This window comes from Thalassophryne amazonica, chromosome 13 (assembly GCF_902500255.1).
Source record: "Thalassophryne amazonica chromosome 13, fThaAma1.1, whole genome shotgun sequence".
Lineage (NCBI taxonomy): Eukaryota > Metazoa > Chordata > Actinopteri > Batrachoidiformes > Batrachoididae > Thalassophryne > Thalassophryne amazonica.
In genome coordinates this window covers 33,404,672-33,419,011 of record NC_047115.1, presented here as the reverse complement: position 1 = coordinate 33,419,011, position 14,340 = coordinate 33,404,672, and the positions used below count along the sequence as shown (strand labels likewise).

The following is a 14,340-nucleotide window of genomic DNA, read 5'->3' as shown; positions in this document are numbered from 1 at the left end:
TCCTCTGCATGAATGCCTTAGTAGATTTTGAGCAGTGTTTAAGGTTGTTGTCTTGTTGAAAGATCCAGTCCCGGCGCAACTTCAACTTTGTCACTGAGTCTTGAACATTGTTCTCAAGAATCTGCTGATATTGACTGGAATCCATGTGACCCTCAACTTTAACAAGATTCCCAGTACCTGCACTGGCCAAACAGCCACACAGCATGATAGAACCACCTTCAAATTTTACTGTAGGTAGCAAGTGTTTTTCATCTTTCATATCATTCATTACACTTCTCAAATATCACTGTTTGTCTGCTATGATACATTTAACTGAAATTGCTGTTCCAAACAACCAATGATTCATAAAGGAAAACAAATATATATATATATATATATTTATTTATTTATTTATTTATTTATTTCGGCTCATTACCGAAAGAACGAGATCGCGGGTACAAGCGGCCGAGATGAGTTTCCTCCGCAGGGTGGCTGGGCGCTCCCTTAGAGATAGGGTGAGGAGCTCGGTCACTTGGGAGGAGCTCGGAGTCGAGCCGCTGCTCCTCCACGTCGAAAGGAGTCAGTTGAGGTGGCTCGGGCATCTTTTCCGGATGCCCCCGGACGCCTCGCTGGAGAGGTGTTCCGGGCACCTCCCATTGGGAGGAGGCCCCGGGGAAGACCCAGGACACGCTGGAAGGATTACATCTCTCGTCTGGCTTGGGAACGCCTTGGGGTTCCCCCGGAGGAGGTGGGGGAGGTGTGTGTGGATCGGGAGGTCTGGGCGGCTTTGCTTGAGCTGCTGCCCCCGCGACCCGACTTCGGATAAAGCGGAAGAAAATGGATGGATGGATATATATTTATATATTTATACAAAGGTCAGTGAGAGTTCCATGTCTAACTGGCATGCATTATTTTAGTGTATACGCACACGTAGTTCGGCGAGTTAAGTCACTGTTATAATCACTCTGTTCTGGTCGTCACCATAGCAACGTGCAAATCATTTGGCACAGATCAGCTGTGTTTTCACAGGTGAATGACAGAAATGCAATAAAACATGGATTTCCAAGTGAATTTTAATATTTTTGGCCAAAATAAAAAGGTTGAGGAATGGAAAGAGGAGGAGAGCAAATGAGAAGAATAGCAAAAGCAACGGCGTAAAGATTTAACATCAGATGAACTGGACAAGATTGAAGATGGGAAAGAAGAAGACAACGGTTCTATCCTCGCGGGCTGCCGGAATGCCCCGCATCAAAACAGCGAGCGTAGTTTCTGGACTTGTTACCAGAGTTGGCTGCAGCTCCATACAGCAGAGAGGGGTGCGGTGTCAGTGGCCCGCTGCAGCGCGAGCCCGCAGACTAGGTAAGCGCATCGGAGGCAAAATATCTTGAGACTGGTATAAAATAGTCCCAAATACTCATTTTTATCAAGTTCTGTTAGCTTAAATAAATATTTGTGTGTTAGCTCATTGTGTGGGACCATGGTATAAGTGGATTAAACAACAAGAAGCCATGCATTATATGGTTTGAATGCACTTTGTGGAGTAACACCACTCCACTTTGCGTTGTGGTGTTTTAGACTCCGCGGCTTCTCACTGTTTAATCCTTATATATATATATATATATATATATATATATATATATATATATATATATATATATATATATATATATATATATATATACGAGGTCTATTAGAAAAGAAACCGACCTTTTTATTTTTTTATAAAAATATTTGGATTTGAATCACGTGCGATTACATCAGCCAACCTTGAACCCTTGTGCGCATGCGTGAGTTTTTTCATGCCTGTCGGTTACGTCATTCGCCTGTGGGCAGGCTTTGAGTGAGGAGTGGTCTTTGTCTGACTTCTTCCTGAGAGACTGGCGCTTTGCTTGATCAAAATTTTTTCAGAACCTGTGAGGCACATCGAAGTGGACACCATTCGAGAAATTCAGCTGGTTTTTGGTGAAAATTTTAACGTCGCGCCGCGCTCTGAGGTGCCGTCGTCAGCCTGTTTGGAGCTGAAAACCTCAAAATTTAAGCCTCTGTTGACCCAGGACGTCGTGAGAGAACAGAGAACTTTCAGAAGAGGTCGGGATCAGCAGTTTATCAGGATAAAATTTTATTACTGGTAAATTTTAGAATTGATTTAGATGAGATATACTCATTATCTCACAGGAATATATCAGTTATCTGGGAACTACTTTTTGCGCAGGAATTCATCAAGCATGTCGGCCGTGGGCGCATACGAACACAGAATCCCCAGAAACTGGAGAGTTGTTCGGCCATAACTAGAGCATCCACTTTTAGCTTGTCATAAGATAAGCTAGTGGCGCTCGTGAGAGTGTGAGCCAGTCTGCCAAAAACCACTGATCTACACACGACGGGGATTAAAATTGTTTGATTTTAAGTTTTACAAACGTCTTTGACTGGTAAACTTTGATCACTTTACCAGGAAAAACGGCAAGTTGTGATTCAGCAGCACGAAATATACATTATTAACATACATTACCCACGAGGCTAACCTCTTTAAGTGATAGGCTAAGCCTGTAACAATATTATATATTTCTAAACTCAATTTCAGTTTATTTTAATGTTTTTATTTTCATTTATATAGCGCCAAATCACAACAGAGTTGCCTCAAGTCGCTTCACACAAGTAAGGTCTAACCTTACTAAACCCCAGAGCAACAGTGGTAAGGAAAAACTCCCTCTGAGGAAGAAACCTCAAGCAAACCAGACTCAAAGGGTCGCATAAATTAATTACATAAATTACATAAAAACATAAATTACGGAAGAATTCACCAAAAAATATACAAGAAATGCTATTGGTGCACAGGACAGGAGGGTTTTCAGCACAAATACCACACCCTTCTCTGGATGAAGCTGCACCTTAAACAGAGAGAAAAAACAGAATCAGGGACCAGAAAGACAAGAAATACAGTATAATTTGCCAGCATTAAACAAGAAAAACAGGATACTAACATGATCGCCTTCCACTAGCCCTAAGCTTCACTAAAAGACCCAGAACTTAGGTAAAGTTGAGGCCGCGGCACGTTCCGTTTCCTAATAAAATTAATTAAAAGAGTAAAAAGTGCAGAACTATACTATGCCAGTATACTAGCCATGCAAAAGGAAAAATAAGTGCGTCTTAAGTCTGGACTTGAAAGTCTCCACAGAATCTGACTGTTTTGATGTGGAGAGATCATTCCACAAAACAGGGGCATGATAAGAGAAAGCTCTATGACCCACAGACTTCTTATTCACCCTAGGGACACAAAGTCCTGCACCCTGAGAATGCAAAGCCCGGGCCGGTACATAAGGTTTAATTAGATCAGCTAGGTAAGGAGGTGCCAGTCCATGAACAATTTTATAGACTAGTAGCAGAACCTTAAAATCAGATCTCACTGGGACAGGAAGCCAGTGAAGGGATGCCAAAATGGGTGTAAACTGTCAACAAGCTACGGCTCACCCATATTGCATTTGTAAACACAAAACAAATGCACAAAAAATAAATAAATAAAAATACTGGCTTTTGAGCTGCTTCCATAATGTTTTTGAGCAGTGTCTTCTCTTACCAGTGCACCTATGAACCGGAAGTGTTAGCTAGCACTCTGCGTTTATAAACAGGAACTAACATGTATGATTTTAGGGTTTACAAATGTTTTGGACTGTTAAATTTACTCACTTTACCAGCAAAAAAAAAAAAAAATGTTAGTGGAGGGAAAGTTAGTGGAACTAAATTTAGCGGAAGCTTATTGGTCTGCTGATGGTTTTCAAATTTAGCTGAAAAGCTAATCTGCGAATGAAAACGTTAGCTTTCCTAACTAGTGGATTAGTGGAACTGTGCCCCCCCACTGCTGATAAGCTTCTCCCCTCAATTCAGAGCTGCCCTTGCCAGTGAAATCACCAACCGATGTGATCGGTTGAAGAACAATCCTGCAGATTGTTGACCTTTCATGGCACATAGTTACACCTCCCCCGGTTTGTCTCTCAAGTATGATTTGCTGTGATGACGCCGGTCAGACATGGGTTTCCAAGGAGAAGTGAGGTGGGTGAGCCTGGGCCCAATCCATTATTCTAACTCTGGTTACTCACAGGACACCAGAGGACGAGTGGAGCCTAAAAGCCAACAATAGCAGAACAGTGAGTGATTAATCGACAAGCCCATATGCCATTTGTTTCCAGGACAAAGCACTGTTCACTCTATTTAATGAAAAATTGGGGTGGGGGGTTGGGGTTAGGGTTAGGGTTAGGGTTGCTTCTGACACAAGCATAAACTATTCGGAAGTTCTTTCTGACAAGCCTTAAGATAACACAAACAACAAGTTCTTGATGATGTGAACTTTGACTTCTGTGCCACTTTGGCCATTTCTGATGACAATCTGACCATATTTTGGCTTACCATTAAAAATGTGGTCTGATTTTAATTCCGTTACTGTGGAATTGCACATGTTCAAATCATTTATTTCTCTTTGACACTTGCCTACATAAACATAAGAATTATCCTCAAGAAAAATTTGCAGGAAAATGTATGAAAAGGAATGCACAAAATTCGTGCATATGACACATATTCGTGGTGATGACATCCCTAAAAAGAGACAGAAGATCCAAAAACATAAAACGAAGTGGAAATTCATCTTCTTCAGAAGTATCATTATTGTTGTTCTAACACTAAGTTTAACCAAAATGCAAACACCTATTTCTGACTGCTAAGCAAAATTTTCTTGCACATGCATGCAGAAATTTGGAGGAATATGCGTGAAATATTATGATTTAAATTTTTGGTATGATGTCATATAAGCATGTTCTGAGAATATGTTCTTCATCGGTCCTTTCCACCACTTTCCACCAATTTTGCTATGTGGATGATGGTCAACTCCAGAAATGACTTTAATGTTCAGATCAATTGTTTGGTGGAGTATAGTGATATCCACTACACTCTATTGAAAAATGTGAGGCTTTTAAAGGGTTAAGGGGTTTGGTTTTTAGCAGTGTTCAAGGTCATCAGGGTCAACAATCAAAATTTTGATTTTTCTCTCTGATGCACACCAAAGTTGCCACATACATGGAGGTGGCTTCTGGAACTTCCCAGGTAAGCTCAAATTTGCCAAAGGTCAATAATAGGGCTGGGACGAATCATCGAATTGTCGGCAACTAAATTTGACATTAAATGACTTAAGCCAATTTCTAATCTTCATGGTGAAACTCAAATGTGACATTTATTTTAACAAATTTAAGCACAAAATCACAAATACAAAAAAACCCCTCAAAACAGCATTAGCATGAAGACAATGCCTGCATTCATTTACTAGGCATATACTACCCGTTTGAGCTGACTAATTCGCATGCCAGGGCTCACACACTTTCTTCACCGAGGGAAGGGAGTGGTGCCAGCTCCAGCAGGTCTATTCTTTTGAGGCATAAATTAACTGAATAAATAGCTTTCAACTGGTCGACTAATAAAAAACAGTCATCTAGTCGGATGTTAGCTAGTCGTAGTCAACTATTACGACTAGTCATCCCATCCCTAGTCAATAACTGCAGTCACGTTCTTTACAGCCAATTGTCAAAATGTATGTTTTTCCACTCTGATTTGCACCAAACGTGGCACATTCAGTATATGAAGGTGGGTTCCAGAATTACCCTTTAAAGTAGACCTGCATTGAAATAAATGTGGTCAGATTTCAGAAAGAAATAGCTGATATGTATTTATAAGACCCTTGTGAATGCAGTAAAGTAAATCTGTAAGCCCAAATTTGTAATTCAGCGGAGAAATCTTCGTTTAAAAATGACAAATTTGCAGCTAAAATTTAGCCCTCTGTGAAAACAGTTTGTACAGCCGTATCATTTCCATGACGTCAGGGACAAGACGACGCGCTCCCACCTTCAGTCCGATCCCGCATTGAAATTGATTTTATCTGTTAGTAATGTTACTTATACACATCCTGGTTTCAGCATCCAAAAGTAAGCTGCAATGAATGTGAGATACAGATCTGTGTGCTCAGATCAGCAACGACATCGACAGCGGGCGCCGTTCTTCCTCTCCCGCTCTCTGCCTCCGCTGCGCTTATTAAGTCTGCGGGCTCGTTAACGAGCTCATTAACCGCCGACGCGGGCCACTCACACTGCCCGTGTCTGCTTTTTAGCCGGTGTTGTGCCATATTCAGCGCACAACACCGGCATCACCTCTCTGTCTACTGAATGGAGCTGCAGCACACTTGGCACAAGTCCTGAGATTACGCTCGCTGCTTTAATGCGAAGTGGCCGGTACACCTGTTGCTGCAAGGACAGACTTCTTGCGGCAAAATCCACAGCACCGCACGTCTCGGCAATCGGAGCCCCAGAGCTCCATGGACGCTGAGAGAGGTTTATATATTTTTAATGACTGGGATTCTTTGCGGGTCTCGCCTCCATATCCCGCGATGGTACCAGAGGCGAAAGACAGTAGATTTTCATTGCGACACCACTCAATCAAACGGGCGTATGAAAAAGTCCCCCAAAATAATTTTCAAGCACAAATAAAAGAAATGTGTACTCACCAAACGTGCCGCAAGACAATATCAAGTTTTAAAAAAAGTAGATCCTTCCGTATAAGACAAGAAAAAGGTGCAGATGCAAACTGACGTAAATCCACAAATTACAATTGGCGCAATGCATGCTGGGAGAGGGTCTTGTCTGTGACGTCTCGGCAGCGTCCATGATGAGAGGGACAGTTTGCGGAGGGCTAAATGTTAGCTGTAAATTTGTCATTTTCAAATGAAGATTTCTCCATTGAATGACAGATCTGGGTTTGCAGATTTACTTTACTACATTCAGAAGGATCTCATGTGTAAATGTAAGTCATTTTTTGTTCAAAAAATCTGACTGCATTTTTTTCAATGCAGGTCTCCTTTAAGGTCAAATTGACCAAAATTAAATCAGGTTCTTTGTGACCAAGAGGGTCACCCCTTTGAGTCTGGTCTGCTTGAGGTTCCTTCCTCAGTATCATCAGAGGGAGTTTTTCCTTACCACTATTGCCGGTGTGTTTGCTCTAGGGTTTGGTAAGGGTAGACCTTACTTGTGTGAAGCGTCTTGAGGCAGCTTTGTGGTGATTTGGTGCTATATAAATGAAATAAACTGAACTGAAAATTGAATTGACCAATTTTCAAAATCTAAGTTTTTCACTCTGATTTGCACCAAATTCAGCACGCATGCGAAGGTGGGTTCTAGAATTGCTCTTTAAGGTCAAATTTGCAAGAGTAAATCATTGGGCCCAACTTAGTATGCCAATGAAGGTTGGCCACGAAATTGCCCTTAGAGAATTAATTACATTTTTAAGCCGATTTGGACCCAGTGTGGCACACACTTTGGAAGTTTCCAAAACTGTTATGGTAAGTCAATCATTTGGGTGAATGTCAAAGTCATAAACCTTACCATCTTCACACCCCTCCTAAAGAGAAACAAAGAGATGACAGCAAAATGTAGAGGTAGTGCCTAAATAGCTATAAACTGTCAATTTCTCATCACATTTTCTATTTAAGCAATCACAGATGAACGATTGTCACTCCACAGCCACTTCATCATGCAAACCTATTAGTGTAAGCATGACTACTTTCCTCACATCACCATAATTACTATTACTATTTGGATTCCCTCTTCGGCACTGACTGAGTCATCTTGTAGAAATGCCAGCCAGCAGAACCCAGGCGTGGAAATGGACCTCACAATTAATCTGATGTGTTCGTCTGTGTGTCTAATGGACACAGCTGTGACTGCTCTGTACACATGATGACACTCTGCACTTGTTGGCGGGAACATCGAGCAGATCAAATACCACTCCCAGTGAAATGGTTGATCGAGAAGAAACGATTAACCGACAGACAAACAAGAAGGCACAATGCCTTTTGTGCAGTGTGTGACATATAGAGCAACAAGTGTGGCTTTTTCCCAGGATCTATAAATGCTTCCTCAGGATGTCTTTTTTCCCCCCCTCCTTATTTTTCAGTGGCTTTTTACTGAGCCCATGAATTCTGACCACATGGAATTAAATGTAAGCAGTTACTGAGCCATTATTCCATATTAATTATACAGTTACTGAAAAACAGATGCAGAAAATCTTGTTTGTGGGTCTTTTTATTGTCTGTTTTGTGTTCCGTAATTGAACAGTGCGCTCTATTAGGTTGAGGTCAAGTGTCCGACTTGACCATTGAGGATATTCAGGGTTTTTTTTCACTTTGGGAAGTTCTTGCTTTGGTTTATTATCCAACTGTACCACAAAACTCTGTTTTATACCAGTTTAGCAGCATTTGACTGAATCTGAGCAGAGAACACATTATCACTCCCAACTCCTCACATTTTTGAGCTTAGTCAGTGCTCCTTTCAACTACAATGTGACGAGTTAGGGACCCCCCCCCCACCCCACCTCCCTCGCATCATTTTGGGATGGGCAGGGAGATGGAGGGGTTTTTTTTTTAGAGCAGTGCCACTTCAACATCATAAGAGAACATTCATCGATGTTTTAGTTACGGTTATGGTTGGAGTTAGCGTTTGACTGGAAGTTAATATCTGATGAGTTGGGCTTGTTCAGTTCATCACATTTTGCTTGACACAAGGGGTTACCCAACTCATCACATATTGACTTCCAGTCAAAATGAACCATTTGCATCAAAATGTGATGACTAATGAATATTGTTCCAGAACTTTTTTTTTTTTGGATATTTTCAGGGAAAGTCTAATCTCACCTCAATGTTCTTGAGCACTTGATGAATACTTGATGAATACTTTATTTGAGCAAGTTAAAAACATTTATACATTGCGCACATTCATCTTTGACATCCGTACATTACTCAAAGGGAGTAGAATGAAGTAAAACTTATATTTTCTACCCCTTTTACATGTTTTATTTTCGACTACGCAGACAAGAATATGATATTGATGAACTCATACCACCTTCTCAAAGTGATGTTAATCAGTGAAATTGCCTGCTGGAGTCAGTGGCTTCAAGGAAAACCTGCACCCTCTCGACCCTTTCTGGAATAGTTTGGACACCACTGTTCTTGAGTGTTACCACTGGTTTACACCTTCTTGTTAATGTTATAAGACATCTCTTGATGGCAGACTCTGACACTGATACATCTTCCTCCTCGAGTGTTCCTTACATCGCTAGATGTGAAGGGGTTTTTCTTCACCAAGGAAGCAGTTGCCACTTTTTTGTCTTTTTGTGATCTTCTGGGACTTTTGGCATTGCTTACAGCTTGCTAGCACATATTCTTTTTTTTTTTTTAAAAACTCTACCAAATTGTCAATTTGGCCACACCTAGAGTTTCTGTAGGTGTGGTTAATGATGGCCTCCTTCACTTGCATCAGCCGATCACTGGACATCATATTGAGAGTTCTGATTAATGGAAAAGAAGTCCAAGACCTGCTCAGTGACTTGGAAATGTCCATGTATACACCTGCTGACTTGTCAAAAGAAAAGAAAAGAAAAACCTTTGATTTTCAAAGTGATGATTTATCTAAACAATAATACTGTTTATTCGTCCATTTACTTTCACTTTGATAGGAGTTGGGCTATGAATGTGTAGACTTAGGTTTGATTCCCAGACATGCTACCTATAGTATCTGTGTCTTTATACAATACAGTTCATCTGGATGGTATCAGTCCACCCACTTGTAAATGTGTACCAGTCTCAGCTGGGGATGTAATCTGTATTAAACTGGGGTCCCATCCAGTTAGTTGGACTTACATCTACGATAGAGTAGTGGATGAATAAGGACCAACACCAGTGGCCCTCAGGGCTTATGTTCCTGACTATGTGTATGTTAAAGGTAGACTATATGTATGGTAGATGGGAACATATGTATGTATGTGAGATGTTGAATGCATGTTTTAGGATGAATTTTGGCTTGAATGTCCCCTCATACTCTACAACAAAATGTTTTCTCTTTCTTGTTCATTTGGTCTATTCAGAATGCCGATGCCAGCTATGACTTCAGCAGCAATGACCCCTTCCCATTTCCACGCTACACAGATGACTGGTTTAACAGGTAAATTGAACCCGGCTACCTCATAAACATAGTGTGTTTATATGTGCACTTGTGTACACTCTCTAGATAGTCTGATAGTTCTCCTCTATTGATTTTGTCTCCACATAGTGCCATTAAGACATAATGCTTCAATATAAACAGAGCTATTGTCTAACATAGTCCTGGCATCAGGCCAACATCAATGGGTAGCCTCCCAGTGTGTTTTTTTTTCCCGGGGTGGGGTGACCAAAACGCTTCCAAGAGACTGTTTGATGCAGATGACATCCATGACTTACAGCCTAGGCTACTAAACAAACTTCAAGCTTCACCACAAACCCAGTTTACGAAATCTGGCCTATAAAAACGTGAAGTTCCAAATACACTTGACAAAACATCAAAGTTCCAACACTAAAGCTAAAATGTTAATGCATCAATTCATCACACAATAGTATCTTTTCATTCGTCTGTGCGTTTCTGGGTTAGCTCTTTGTTAAATGACGTTTGATCGGTTAGAACGCTTTTGGTTGTTGCTTCTGTGCTGGGCAGAGAAAGTCTGTGTCAAACCTGAGAATCAGTTCATCCACGTTACCATTGAAACCCTGAGAGTAAATGATTAATTTCAATGTGCTGCTACTGCTAGAGTAAGCTTTGCTATCTGATGCTGATAATTCGTGGCGTATCTGCCTGGTCTGTTTGCTAGCGTGAGTACCTGCACCAGGGAGTGCTGCCAGCATCAGCACCTGCTGGATAACTGAATGTTCACACACCTACCTGCTTCCTCTTCACAACCTGCTCGCCACAAGATTAGTGGTAGCAAACCACTAACCGAGTCTATTAAACACATTCACTTGTCCCATGTTATTACAGTAACTGACCCCTCTTGTAAACTTCTGTGTCTTCTGAGGCCCGTTCTAGTCTGTATGTCCCCCCCATGCAATTGTAGTGGGTGCGTGCCCAAAGTCCCCCTTTTGGCCACCAAACCTAGGCCAAAACTAGACCAAGATCATTTCAAGGTACAGTACATGCACCACACATACTGTATGTTGAGAGCGACAGAGACAGAAGGTAGAAGTGTCTGCTTTGGCTACATTCACACAAAATCCTTCCCGCAGGGTTATGTGGACGAGACCCTCGTTTGGTTTTCCTTGTTTTTTTTTAATCTAATCACTGCTAAACAAGCAACACACAGACCTGTTGGCTGCAAATACTATGCATTTTTTTAGTCTTTGTAACTGAGGTGGTTAAGTAACATGGATATATATATATAGTTGGCAGCTCAATATTTGAACACGTTACCCAATGGCTATATTGATCAAATGCTAATCACATAATTTCTTACATATCAACTTGTGACACAGTAAATATTAAGATGTTGTATGCTTAGTTTTGGAGTTATTGTGTCTGAGTCACTCACTGAGATTGCTGGTATACAAGACATGGTAGATGCATGGAACAGTCATAGAATAACAGTTTATTTTTCTGATTGAGTAAAGTTCTGTGCACTAACACCCTTTCCAGAGATTAAAGTTCTCTGTCACTACAACGGATTTCCGTCAACTGAGCTGCCAAAAGGCAGGGTTCATGCTGACACCGTCCTTACGTATAATCAAGGCTGGACACAAGATATAAAATTTACCATGTTCAAAACATTCAAAAATCAATATTATTTTGTTTTTTTCTCCTAGCAGTGAATCTCTGTGTCTGTTACTCTGTGTCCCGTCTACACTTTGCCGGAGGGGGGAGGCACTGTGTTTGAGTGTCTCACTGTGCAGCGGTGAGACACACTGAGCAGAGCAGAGTGTAGAGTTTTGCATTTTAAACTTTTCTTTTCTTTCAAAGTCTGCTCTGAATGGCTCTGTGAGTGTCCTTGCTGTGGTTAAACTAAAAATACAGCTGCAAACCCGAGACACATAACAACAAACACCAATGCTCCCCCTCCCCCAAAAATATGCCCAAAATCTCTTTCTGAGGATGGTATGATGTAAAATGCGCTCATAAAACCTTATTATCTCTCAATCAGGTCATGCTTTCCATATAAATAGACGAATTCTTAATTGTTCCTCCTCACACTGCAAACCAGGGGCACATCCAGATGGAAAGCATGTGTTCTGGGAGGGGCGTGCCCTCCAAAACACCCCTTCATTAAAGGTCCACTTTTGAAGACCGCTTTTCATAATACTATTACTTATAATAATAATAATAATAATAATAATAATAATAATAATAATAATAGTATTACTGTGAGCCTACATTTTACTATACAGTAGTTCTGGACTAAGTTTAATTGATGAGCCATGTAAAAATACATTTAGTTAATTTAACTTTTCTGCATAACTTTCATAAAGAGTCAGAGCTCTATTGAGCTGAGTATTCCATTAACTTTAACTAGTAATGACTTCATGACTTTCTTTGCTAACAAAATTTTAACTATTAGAGAAAAAATTACTCATAACCATCCCAAAGACGTATCGTTATCTTTGGCTGCTTTCAGTGATGCCGGTATTTGGTTAGACTCTTTCTCTCCGATTGTTCTGTCTGAGTTATTTTCATTAGTTACTTCATCCAAACCATCAACATGTTTGTTAGACCCCATTCCTACCAGGCTGCTCAAGGAAGCCCTACCATTATTTAATGCTTCGATCTTAAATATGATCAATCTATCTTTGTTAGTTGGCTATGTACCACAGGCTTTTAAGGTGGCAGTAATTAAACCATTACTTAAAAAGCCATCACTTGACCCAGCTATCTTAGCTAATTATAGGCCAATCTCCAACCTTCCTTTTCTCTCAAAAATTCTTGAAAGGGTAGTTGTAAAACAGCTAACTGATCATCTGCAGAGGAATGGTCTATTTGAAGAGTTTCAGTCAGGTTTTAGAATTCATCATAGTACAGAAACAGCATTAGTGAAGGTTACAAATGATCTTCTTATGGCCTCGGACAGTGGACTCATCTCTGTGCTTGTTCTGTTAGACCTCAGTGCTGCTTTTGATACTGTTGACCATAAAATTTTATTACAGAGATTAGAGCATGCCATAGGTATTAAAGGCACTGCGCTGCAGTGGTTTGAATCATATTTGTCTAATAGATTACAATTTGTTCATGTAAATGGGGAATCTTCTTCACAGACTAAAGTTAATTATGGAGTTCCACAAGGTTCTGTGCTAGGACCAATTTTATTCACTTTATACATGCTTCCCTTAGGCAGTATTATTAGACGGTATTGCTTAAATTTTCATTGTTACGCAGATGATACCCAGCTTTATCTATCCATGAAGCCAGAGGACACACACCAATTAGCTAAACTGCAGGATTGTCTTACAGACATAAGACATGGATGACTTCTAATTTCCTGCTTTTAAACTCAGATAAAACTGAAGTTATTGTACTTGGCCCCACAAATCTTAGAAACATGGTGTCTAACCAGATCCTTACTCTGGATGGCATTACCCTGAGCTCTAGTAATACTGTGAGAAATCTTGGAGTCATTTTTGATCAGGATATGTCATTCAAAGCGCATATTAAACAAATATGTAGGACTGCTTTTTTGCATTTACGCAATATCTCTAAAATCAGAATGGTCTTGTCTCAGAGTGATGCTGAAAAACTAATTCATGCATTTATTTCCTCTAGGCTGGACTATTGTAATTCATTATTATCAGGTTGTCCTAAAAGTTCCCTAAAAAGCCTTCAGTTAATTCAAAATGCTGCAGCTAGAGTACTGACTGGGACTAGAAGGAGAGAGCATATCTCACCCATATTGGCCTCACTTCATTGGCTTCCTGTTAATTCTAGAATAGAATTTAAAATTCTTCTTCTTACTTATAAGGTTTTGAATAATCAGGTCCCATCTTATCTTAGGGACCTCGTAGTACCATATCACCCCAATAGAGCGCTTCGCTCTCAGACTGCAGGCTTACTTGTAGTTCCTAGGGTTTGTAAGAGTAGAATGGGAGGCAGAGCCTTCAGCTTTCAGGCTCCTCTCCTGTGGAACCAGCTCCCAATTCAGATCAGGGAGACAGACACCCTCTCTACTTTTAAGATTAGGCTTAAAACTTTCCTTTTTGCTAAAGCTTATAGTTAGGGCTGGATCAGGTGACCCTGAACCATCCCTTAGTTATGCTGCTATAGACGTAGACTGCTGGGGGGTTCCCATGATGCACTGTTTCTTTCTCTTTTTGCTCTGTATGCACCACTCTGCATTTAATCATTAGTGATCGATCTCTGCTCCCCTCCACAGCATGTCTTTTTCCTGGTTCTCTCCCTCAGCCCCAACCAGTCCCAGCAGAAGACTGCCCCTCCCTGAGCCTGGTTCTGCTGGAGGTTTCTTCCTGTTAAAAGGGAGTTTTTCCTTCCCACT

At 40.7% G+C, this 14,340-nt stretch overlaps 1 protein-coding gene across 1 annotated transcript in view; it reads left to right on the top strand.

Moving 5' to 3' along the window:
* The window catches only part of pcsk2 (proprotein convertase subtilisin/kexin type 2), a 103,253-nt gene that overhangs the window by 24,310 nt on the left and 64,603 nt on the right, over nucleotides 1-14,340 (top strand). Inside the window, exon 6 of the mRNA XM_034184271.1 lies at nucleotides 9,928-10,004. Within this exon, the coding sequence (XP_034040162.1) occupies nucleotides 9,928-10,004 (77 nt within the window). The remainder of the gene's footprint in view (nucleotides 1-9,927; nucleotides 10,005-14,340) is intronic.